General features: G+C 45.9%; 1 protein-coding gene across 1 annotated transcript in view; it reads left to right on the top strand.

The window, feature by feature from the left end:
• igsf3 (immunoglobulin superfamily, member 3) overlaps nt 1–12,159 on the top strand; it is a 56,449-nt gene that overhangs the window by 39,006 nt on the left and 5,284 nt on the right. The window contains exons 6-7 of the mRNA XM_084689920.1: nt 1,353–1,766; nt 9,199–9,609. Of these exons, the coding sequence (XP_084546046.1) occupies nt 1,353–1,766; nt 9,199–9,609 (825 nt within the window). The remainder of the gene's footprint in view (nt 1–1,352; nt 1,767–9,198; nt 9,610–12,159) is intronic.

Here is a 12,159-nt window from a genome sequence, read left to right as displayed (position 1 = left end):
TTCACACTTGACGACAAACTAACACAAATGTGCAGAATGCCAATGCAGTAAAATGTGTTCAGCAGTTATGTGGCTGCTGTCTGTCAGAGCAAGCTGGATACTCCTCATGTAAAGCCCAGTTCAGCTACACACACAGCTGAACAGCCTCGTACAGGAAGTCACTGAAGATGTACTTTGAAGGGCTAAAAAGCCAAGAGCTTAGCTCAGCCCTCACACACACACACACACACACACACACACTTTGCCGGGATTTGGCCCTATAGCATGCCACTGGGAAGTAGGGAAGACAATACATCAGCTTCTATGTGGCCATTTGTTGAGACAGAGCAACAACAGCTACATTATGTAAATACAGTGTGTTGGAGGGAGTGCTGTTCTTGTGAGAGTGTTTTGACATTGACACATTGAGAAAGGGGACAAAGAGAGTTGGGACGGTTGAGGGGCCCCCTGCTGGGGTTTTGTGTCGCCTTCCTCCATCTATGTCATATTGAGTCTGTATATTGATCAGAAAAACATTTCTGTATATCCTCATTTCATGTATTTCTCCTGTCATACACAAATACTCAAACGTGCACAAAGACTCGCAAGGTCTGCAAATAGATCCCTGTCAGGTTCTGTTTCTCAGTACAGACGGACAGAGAGGGAGAGTTATGGGAAGTGGGAGAGGGAGATGGGCTGAAGGAGAGATGGAGGGAGAGAAGAGATGGATGGATTGAAGGAGATACGGAGGGATGGGTTGAAGGAGAGATGGAGGGAGATAGTTTTAGTGTGATGAAGAGTTATGGCCTGTGGTGGCACTCCCAGCAGCGTCCGGTGCTCCAGACATAGAACCATCGATTATATACCCTGAAGGACGTCAGGGACGAGAGAGAGAGACAGACAGAGAGAGACAGAGAGAGACAGAGAGAGACAGAGAGAGACAGAGAGAGACAGAGAGAGACAGATAGAGACAGAGAGAGACAGAGACAGACAGAGAGAGAGACACACACACACACACACACACAGAGACACACACACACACACACAGAGACCAGTGTATCACCATTGTTTTAAGCCTCACACACATGTCAAATTGTGTTCCCTGTGTTGTCTCTCCACCCCTGGGGAGTCCACAGGGATCTAGCCAGCTTTCTGGTGCATTAGAGCAGACTATGGAACTAACCCCTATGCACTTTGGGTAAAGAAGAGTAAGGCTGTATCTCACTTTCCTGTGATGGGGAGGACTACTATCTTAAACATGGAAGTCAATTAACTAATCAATGTGATTTATGAGGCCAAATATAATTTTTTAATTGGACACTAAAGCTTCGTAAACTCAAATCTAACCTTGCTACGCCTTCCTGCCTTCCCAGAATCTTCCTTTGTTGTGTCTGCCTCATCAAGAACGCCCAGCGTGACCTATGGTGAATCATTCGACCTCCAGTGCCTGGTCAAGCCTCGCCACAACCCCCGTGTGCCTGCCTCCGTCACCTGGCGCTTCCTTCCTGCCTCGGCCAGCGAAGGAACCGAGTTCCGTGACCTGGTGACCTTCACACGAGAGGGAACCCTCCAATGGGGCGAGCAGCTACTGGGCCTGGGCACGCGCACCACTGTGGACCGTTCCCATGCCAATACCAACTTCCGCCTGTCTATCACACGGGCAGGAAGGCGGGAGGCGGGGACTTATCAATGCTCCGCCCAGCTATGGAGAAGAAACTATGATGACACCTGGAGCAAGATCGCCAACCGCACCTCCAACCTGCTGGGGATCAGTGTTCTACAGCCTGGTAGGATACCCTTACACACACACACACACAGCATGAATCCTGTATAGCTTCGGGGAATTCTTTCAGTTCTGTCCTCAAACTCTTTCTGTCTGTTGTTTTCAAAATCCCACTGCCTTCACACCCCTGTGCCCTGTGCACATTAGAGGAGCAATAATGAGACGTTGAGTGTTCTGCACACTCTTTCTCTCTCTCTTTCTCTCATACACGCACACACACTCACATCAAGCTGATCAGTCAGTAGAATATGTTCATTCTTGGTTCACTCTTTTTCTTGCTAATTCCCCTCCTACAGTTATAAGCATGCACATGTATATGTTGCCACCACTTACAAGAGATGACACATGCACACACCTACACACATGCACACACCTATACACACACACACACACACACACACCGTGGTGTTTATCAGTGATTACCCCTGGCAGCATGTTGTGTAGAAGTAACTTGGAGGCTCCTTTCTGTGTGTTTTTCTGTGTGTGTGTGTGTGTGTGTGTGTGTGATGGGGTGAGTGGGTGGGTTCTTTGAGGATTTTTCAGGTGAGGAGGAGGACCTGCCCAACCATGAGATTAGGCCAATGACTACTGGTCAATATTTGTCTGACACAGACACACACACTCTTCCATATGGCCTAGCTTCCTCTGAAGATCTGGCTTACTTGAACTCACACAAAGATACACATGCACACACACAGGAAGACAACTGTGCTTGATTGGCTGTCTAACCTCAGCATCTCAAGAAGAGTGATCCGTCCGTCTGCACCCTTCAGGAGGCATTTGACCATCGACATCTCATCCTGAATGCTCCTTTAGTCTCCATTATGTGCTTTTTGCTCTGTTTACCTTCCGTGCAGACCAGCAGGGAACACACACTCTGTTTCTCACACACACAACACAGACAGACAGACAGACAGACAGACATTCCTTTTGTTTTCTCTCAGCACCCCTGGGGAAACAGGATCTATCCAGCTTTCTGATGCATCAGAACAGACTACGGAGCTAACACTAAGGCACTATGCTACCGAGGCGTAAGGCTGTATCTCACTTCCTTGTGATTGCGAAAAGGATCGTCTTGGTTGAATAAGAACCCTATGTGTCTTGTGAGGCCAAATTATTCACTCTGGTTGGACCATAAAGTTTGCAGTTCAAATAAAAGAGTCAGAAATTTAGCTCTTTTCTGGTCCAATCTCTGTGACTATTCGATCAGTTACCTTGGAGATGCGTGAGATAAGAGTTCCTGAGGCAACGATCAGTTATCATGGCGAAGCCATCGGTTACGGCAATTTCAGGATTGTTCAGTCCTTAAGCCAGCATGTTATTGTCAGTTTCCACTACACACACAGAAGCACGTTGTTCATCTCATAGTTCCTGTGTTTGCTTCAGAAGAGGTCCTTCCGTTGTCAGGCCTTCACTGATGATTCATCTGGCTGAAAATATCTCTCATCTCATCAGTTTTTTTTTGTCTTTCTCTCTCTGTCTTTCTTTGTCTTTTTTCCCCTCTGTATATTTGAACCACTCATGGCTACGGTAAACAGTTTAATGGCATTTGCAGTGCTCTCTCTCAAAGAAGCAGAAAGGCTCGCTGTGTGATGGAGTGTGAAAGGCAGCGTCTGACCAAATGTATTATTGAGAGCCTTTAAATCCTGCTTCCAGAGGCTCTCGCTCATTATGCACGTATTCGTCTGAATGCCTATGTGACATCTGCCTTGCTTGCTTATACATTTAAAGCAACTGCTTGTTCATAAAGAGGAGGCAGACCTGGACCCAAACCACTAATCTCAGTCCCTTCCTGGGTCTGTCCCTATTCCTTTGTCTCTTTAATCGTGGTTTAGGCTGGACAGGGCTAAAATTGGGAGGTGTACACATGTGATGTGCCAATAATGTTTGCATGACCTCATACAACCTATAAAATGAGTAGTGAGAGCCGTACCGTAACCCCAGCTTTCTCCCCCAAGCCCCCAGAGCACCATAACAAGCTACTGCACATTGCTAGTCCTCTCCAGAGGTGTGCTCTTTTGTAGACCCAGAGTGTCTCTGTTTTTCCTCTATTTCCTCCAGAGCTCCATATTTGTTATTTTGTTGGACAGTTGTACAGAACACACACACCATCTCCTCTCTCATACACACACACAAACTCAATGTACTGAATCTCTGTAATGAAGATGCTGCTCAGAGCGGCTGGTTTGGGGAATTGAGTACATTTTCGTGTGTGTGTGTGTGTGTCTGTGTGTGTGTAGTTGAGGAATAGGATATTAACGATCACATTTTATTGGCTCTGCTGGAATGGGGAGGATGTGAGATGATGATTATGAGATCCACATTATTACACCCTTCATAATGTTCCCTACTGTACATAGCAGACTGTACATGATTAAACAGATGTACTTAGACTGGAAGTTGTCCATCCTCTAAACCATCCTTATCTGTCATTGATCCCTCAGTGACTGTCTCTCTGTCTTTCTCTCTGTTTCTGTTTACCTCAGAAGGAGAGCAGACTGCAGCAGCAGTAACTTACTTGTGTCCACGCTCCCTCCATGCTACTCAAACGTCTCTTCCTGACCCCTTCCGGTTGTTTGTGTTGCTACAGTGACAAGATGTCCCGGCTTATCAGAGAACGGATTTTCTCTGTCCATTTCCATTAGTCTCTTCCTGCTGATTCACTGTCACACAACCCCCCCCCCCCCCCCCTCTCTCTCTCTCTCTCTCTCTCTCTCACTTTCTGACCCCTACCTCCTCCCCCCTCCCTACCCCCATCCCTCTATCAATCTCCGTTCCCATCCTTCCTCACTCCCAGATTGCCTGTGGGCTCTTCCCCAGTCAGTGTTAGGGGAGATTCTCAGAAATGCTGCCAGGCCTATCGGTGTTGTGTTCTTATTGTGACGGGGACCTGTCACTGTTACCATGCCACGTTACCATGCCACAAGATGTGCCCTGTAGCGTGCCCCAGGCACAGCGCTGTCTCCTGTCTGAACACCAATCCACTCTCTCTCTCTCCCACACACACACACACACCATGCGTAATATATATGAAAAGCCGCTGTCTAACTAAATTATTTCATGGAAGGCCCTCGATTAAACACAACAAATTCTCTCAAGGTCAGCCCATCCCCATTGCTCCGCTACTGCACCCTCTGCCGTTCTCTAACTTACTCCCTTATCTCTCTCTCTCTCTTTCTAGACACGTCCACTCTCCATTTTGCATAGGCACATACCCTAAACCCAATTGCCCTGAACCCACACCCTGCCATCCTTCCCAGACTCCTTCGGCTATCCAATCTTGAGTTCATCTCTTTGTCTTCCCCAAATCTGCAGACACAACCATATTTTCTCGGTTGCTTTCTCCATCTCTTTCTCTCTGTTCCTACTGCAGACTGTGTGTGTGTGTGTGTGTGTGTGTGCACAACTGTAATTGAAACTCAGGGAGAGAATCTCACTGCTTGTGCCCGTCATGAGCTGCGTCTTATAGAAGGAAATGGGGATAAGTAGCAGAAGGCACCATCAATGCCAAATGGTTTGGGCCAAATGGACAAAAAAATGGTATATAACTGGCTCATCTCCTTTATAACTGGCTCATCTCTCTCTTTCTCTTTGACTCTCTCTCAGTACTGTGGCTCTCACACGCACAGGCATGCCCATGTAATACGGTTGTGCTACTTCCCATTCTTTTTGTGGTTGCTGTGGTCATCGGGTTCCCATCATCTGTGTCCATCCTCAACCCTTTACCACCCTCATCTTATCTGAGCCATGTTTTTTCCTCCCTGATTTCCTGTTCTGCTGCTCTGCAATCAGTGATCAGACAGAAAGAGGCAATGTGTGTGTGTGTGCATGTGGTTGGAGCTTCCATGTAGTGCTCCGATTCCATAATCAACCCAATCTTAATGCCATTGCTGGTGTGAGAGGAGGTGAGGGGGCGGGGGGTGGAAAGCTATCTCTGACACAAAAGGATCAGAGATACATGACCATCATTAGCATAGAAATGAGGCTCTATTAGAGACTGTTCTAACCCAGGGACAGTCCCATCCTTCCTCTTTCCTCCCTCCCCCCTCAGCCAGGAACAGCCCTTCCCCCCTCCATTCCTTCATCCTTTTTTCCATTCATTCATTTCTACTCACCGCAGACAGCCCACTTACTCCTCCAACCCTCCCGCATCTCTCCTCAGTCAGGGATAGTCCCCTCCCTCTGCCCCTCCAGTCCATCTTCCCTCTGCCGAGGGCAGCCCCTACTTCTATCTCTCCTTCCCCCACACTTCCATTCATTCCTACATCCTCCTGAAAGATCTTCCCACAGTGACAGGGCTTCACACCAGTGGGGAGTCTCTGTGAGGTCACACCAAGCCTGAGTGAGCTGTACCTGGAGAACGGGAGGCGCTACAGCCCTGGCTCTGACATGCCCTGGGGCGAGGGGTGGATTACCTTGTGGCTGGGCTGATGCTAATGCTAGCAGAGAAGCAAGTGGTCTGTAAGGCAGGATAAGCCCTCTGGAGAGGAACTGCAGAGATGCCTGCCGTTCTCTAAGCCTCAAAGAGAAAATCCTGGGAATATTGTCTGTACATGTCTCTCCTCCTCTTCTCTGAATGTCTCTTGCTCTGTCTCTCTCGATTTTCATCTAATTGTCTGTCTCAGTGGTGGGGTGGTGCACTTTAGTTTACTTTTTACATTTAAGAAAATACTTCCATTTGAAGCAGTACCCTCATATGGCCTCTTCATTTTAGGTCATGAATAATCATCAGGCATCAGATGAGCTTCCTGAATATTCATGAGTTGGCAAGTGACAAGGCGACCGGTGATTGGTAGAGCCACATAACCTGTCTAGCACAGCAGGGGTGAGAGAAAGGGTGAGGGAAAGAGGATTGAGAGTGTCAACATAAAGTGTGAGATAGGGAGGGGGCAATAGACAGACTGAGGAAGAGAGACGCGTGATGGAAAGATGGAGACGGAGGGAGACCATTCATTTATGAAATATTAGGTCACCAAATTCTTGCCCCCTCTCTGCGTGTGGTTGATTTGGGTGATTTTAAACGTCTCTTAGAGTTTCACAGTCAAAGAGAGGGGTGGCGGCTGTGTGCCCTTTATGTAAATGTTACATTTAAATGAATAAAAGCGTCTTCGTCTCAGTTCTGCAGCTGCATTAAGAGGCATCAACACCAAGTTGGATACACATGATGAGGGGGGACCCAATCAACTTTATAGAGAAGTGGTTACCGCTTGGTCAACACACTCCACACTCGCACACATACACTGACAAATGTACCTAACCCTGCAGAGAAGCTGAACTATTTGATGATGGTGGGTGGGGGGTCTCCAGTCCTGTAAAAATGCCTCACACAGGTTGATTTACTTTCTGTTTCTGTATTTGGGGTGGAAAACGAGCAGAGCAGCAGAATCTTAACAAACTGATCATTTGGTTGTGCCTGGCAGCATTTAATCAGATCTTCTTCAACTCAGACTGGGATTCACAGCGGTGCACTCACAGGTATGCCGTCGTCCTGGGAGACGGGGTTACCGTGGTAACAGGAGTTGCGGGGGTGGCAATTGAAAAGGGGGAAGGAGGTGGGTGTGATGGCACCATTTGTGTTCAAGGTTAACTCCTAAATGATTATTGTCTGCGCCCTGATTGGCTCCCAGTTCCCTGAACATTTCTTCTGTCTGACTTGAACACTACGGAGGTCTCGGAGGGACAATTGAAGCAGGATAACTTATCTTGTGGAGAGAACAAAGAGAGAGAAGAGTACTGACTTGAACCGGTTGTTCTTGCCCACACACATACAGGACTCTGCACTGTAAGCGAGTTTGGTACCAACTAATGCAAAACTGGGATGACAAGTGTTTCCAATTATGGATCTGTCTTATTCTAGGTTGACACCCCTGAGACTCATTAAAGAAACACACTGCACAGAACATATAACAAATATTCTAGTAGTCAACCATCTCTCACTTGCTCTCTCACTCTCTCTCACACACACAAACACACGCACACACACAGCTATACATGATAGATGACCTGGTTGAAAATGTATGATTGAAAACTCCACAGATACATAGTGTACATGCTGTGATTTCCCAGCACAGTGTACAACTCTCATCAGAAACACACACACACACACACACACACATGCACTTATCCTCATCCCTACTCCATGCTCAGTCCCTCATGTCCCGAGTCTATGCTCTGTGTGACTGGCGTGTGTTAGTTAATGTATGTATGTGCACTGTGGTTGGAGGACCCTTCTTTTCTCCTCTGTGGATGTAAACTTGGATTACGACCCAGGCCCACAGAGGCACAGTGCCTCAAGTCAGTCCCATCCAACATGGTTGTGGGTTGTGGGTTTCTATGGGTAGCTCTCCCTGAGAACCATAGCCAGAATTCTGTAGCTCTGTGCAGGATTCTGGTCAGGGTGATTGTCAGGCTTTCAGAGAACTGTCCAATGGGCCAAGAAGGAGATTTCTCATTTCAGAGTCTCTGGAGATGTTGTTGTCAGAAGCCCCAGTGCGGGTGAGCTTGAACGCCGCTAAGCTGTGAAAATGTTTCTCATAGCATTGCAAAACACAAGACCACACACACACAATCAAAAACATACAAACACAAGAACCAATAGTTGTGCATTCACCAGGCTGTGAGTTGTTAACATTATCTCGGCAGGTAGCTGTGCGGGCAGTCAATCCTATTGCGTCTTAATGTGTGTGTGTGTGTCTGTAGAAAATGTGTGTGCGTACATTTATGTATCCCATGGCCCAGTGTAGTAAAGAGCGTGAGCTGAACCCGTGACATTCATTGTCATCATGATGATGCTGCACCTTATCCATGTGTTCTGCTGTTCCTGTGTGCAACGCATTCCTCTATGTATGTGCTGTATGCCTGTCATTCTGAACTTGGAACATAACGCACGTTAGGTCTAATCCTTCCTGTGTGCGTGCGTCCGTTTGTGTATGCCTGTTTGTGTAGATGCTTCATCCCCAGGGAGCCAGCAGGAGATGTGTGTGTGCAGTCACACCTAGTAAACCTGCAACTAATCCCATGTTACACCTGGTCTCTCTGTGACCAATCCTGTCACAGTGCCCTGAGCAGGCAAAAAAACACAGCTCCTCCCTGACGTCTTTTTTCCCCCGTCGACTCTACACTCTTTCTCTCCCTCCGCCTTTTCTGTCTTGCCCACTTTTTTGGTCTCTGCTTCTCTCTTTCTGTCAATAGTCTGTCGTCTGACATTTGTCCCTTTTTCTGGTTTTCACCTACACATGCACCCGAAAGCAGACACTCCCCCAAATGTCTCCAATTATATCACTCAACAGAAATGGTGTAGTGTAACTGTACCCGTCACTACTTACTTCTGGCAAAAAGAATTACTGTTCTGTTAAAATTCACGTTTGTCTTTACTTTCTCTTTGACCCCTCCCCTCTCTATCCTCCCTCCCTCCCTCTGTCTTTCTGTCCATCCAGTGAACAAGCTGCGGGTCCAGAAGTCCAACCAGTCTCTGGTCTACCTTGAGGACAGCAGAGTCCGCGTCAACTGCTCCATCACCTCCCAGACGAGCTCAGACTCCCAGCATGCTGTGTTGTGGTACGTGCGGCGTGCAGCGGGGGCGGAGCAGGACGAGCTGCTCCTGAGGATCGAGCGCTCGGGGGCGTTCCAGTACGGGGCCTACGCCGACGAAGAGTGGCTTCGCCGGCGTGTGCAGGCCGAGCGCCTGTCTCCACACCTGTATGCACTGACAATGAACAGGGCAGAGGCCAGCGACTCCGGAACCTACTACTGCCTGGTGGAGGAGTGGTTGACCGACCCTGAAGGAGCTTGGTATCGGCTTGCTCGAGACTCTTCTGGCTACACTCATGTCCTCGTCCAACAGCCAGGTACTGGTGCAGGCTAATTCATGTGAGGGTTCTGGTGTCGCAGATAGATGCGACGTGGTGCGTAATGGGTGTAAAAGTGCTAAGAATGTGTCACCTATGTGATTGACCCTGTTACCGGTCATGGTTATTTTTGAGACCGTTAACTGGTTGGGAAATAGAGACAATGACGTTGCGTACAATTAAATACACCGGTATGTGCCTTCTGAATTCTCGTATACTTTAATTTTTAATTATACAATTTAGTTTTCCTTTTCTTTCGTTGATGTTTTGACTATGGCCAGAGGCCATTACCTCCCCTCCTGTAGGAGCGTTAATGTTAGCATAAAGGGGGTCATTGTAGGTGGTGAATTGAAAGGCCAGAGACGCTTGGTGTTTGTTCATGGCTTGGGAACCACAATTCACTTTTGGTTAGATTCTCAGGGAGATAATTGATTCCTTTATATCTGACTCCAATTTTAGAAATGTGCACAAGTGCGTTACCTGTAACCTTGAGCTCTAACAGTTAATGACATGAAACTCTGACGTAGGTAAAAATCGTCTGCTTGATCAGAGCACCGACCCTAAAGTATGCGTGCCGTTTATCATTACTATAATATGGATTTAACCATAGTAGACCTAGTATGTAAACCAATCACGCAGAGGCTCTGGTAAATTCCTTCATAGCGTGGAGATCCACTGTAAGTGACTCAGAGGCCTTAAGTTAAAACCTACTCCAAAAGTCTATGTTTATAATCAGTTAGCCGCATCAACCAGACTGGATCAAAGTTTTCACAGCCGTAGCTTAATAGATACATTTCAAGGAGAACAAATAACTTAAAAATGCACAATAATGGTTTATTATCTAAATAGTAAGATAATCAATACAATGATAATGAAATATCATCAAATGCAAAACATACCTTCAGAGCAAAGGTTAACAAAGGTATTCACAATGAAGACTAGGCGCCTAACGCACCGGAGCTGTATCGTAAACAGAACTCGAGGTGATTGGTAAAACTTCTTCCTATATACACCCAAACCTGACTAAAATGGGGACACCGGTCATATGACTGAAAAGTTTGTCTAACGCATACAAATTCAAATTGGATCATTAATCAAGGTTGCAGTAGACCAAGTTGTACCCTTGCAAGACAAGGTAATGTGTTAAACACATGTTGGTCTGCTGCAGGCACAAACTCTGTAAACCCTGTACATGTTACAGTATTACAATTATTACTAAAATGTAATACATAAAATAAGAAACAAAAGCATATCAAACATGACATTAAAAGCTGTTTAGAACGATATTTACAAAAACACAACTTTTAATGATAATTTCCGAGTCTTTCTCTGTCCACCTTCCTCTTCAACTGTTGAGACCACCTCTCCAGAGGTGTGTCATTAAGGTGTGATTGTCATTTTAGCATTCATGCAAATCAACAACTGTCCCAGACGAGTGTCTGGGTGACCAGTGACAAAGGGGCTGCAAAAACAGCCTCATATCTGTTATTGAAACTCTCCAACCTTTCAGACAAAACTATCAGTCCTATATATAACTATAACCCTTATAACAAGACTGTTTCTTATGATGAAGAGTTGCGGCACCAACAAAAGAAACAATTGTATTTATACACCTTTTAATGTCTGTACACAAAATTCAGCCACCTACTTTAATATTTAAATATACAAACACGCTTTCAAACCATAGGCCTAGGTGTAGTATCAAGTTGATTATTGACAGGCAAGCTCTCGACCCTCATCAGAAATCTTACATTAATGTAAAAAAAATGTGTCTACCTTTACACACCTAGTTCAAACAGTTTAGGTTTAAAAAATCCAATAGTGATATGAAGGGAAATTTTATTTTTCTCATTTTGACAGTAAATGTAGGTGGTCTTTTGTCTGTTATTCACACTCTCCAACGAGAGTACAAAATGTCAACTGTGGGTTTTCTGTCATTTTACAGTGTGGGGGTAGGGCGATTGCAATGTAGCCAGCTGTGACTCCTCTTACATTTACATGTAAATAGGTTCACTGTCTTGATAATAGCCCATTTGGGATTAAATAGCAACTGGCCAGTTGGTAAAATGGGACTAGCCACCAACATTTTGGCAAAAATAGACCGGCATCTGAAATGGTTGCCTGTATTTGATATAAAGATATCCAAAATCTCAATTTATTGCTTGATTTATTTCCTCCAAAAGTTGGTCAAATGATTTAGTTCCTCCTAGTTGGGCCATTATTTTATTTTTTTATTCCATGTGTTTAAAAGGAATAGGCATAAACACTCTCACACTCTTTCCAGCCTGTGAGGGCAGTAAAGCTGGTTTGAGCCATGGCTGTGAGTTACGTGTGTACAGCAGTGAGTTTGTTTCAAAATATCTCCACGGTATGCCACCTAACCCACAGCAATAAGTGTAAACGTGATTACATCTTTATTCCAGTTAATAAAGCTAAGAAGTTAGTTAGGAAATTGCCTGTTGACTAGTTAACAGGCAATAGAAAATGTTGGCTAGAAGTGAATTGGCTCCCACAGTGACTACACTCCACCTCCTTCCTTTGCCTTTCTCT

Source organism: Hypomesus nipponensis, chromosome 23, assembly GCF_054491055.1.
Source record: "Hypomesus nipponensis isolate SF chromosome 23, ASM5449105v1, whole genome shotgun sequence".
NCBI lineage: Eukaryota > Metazoa > Chordata > Actinopteri > Osmeriformes > Osmeridae > Hypomesus > Hypomesus nipponensis.
The sequence above is the reverse complement of the archived record's forward strand: the minus strand, read 5'-3'. Positions and strand labels throughout refer to the sequence as shown.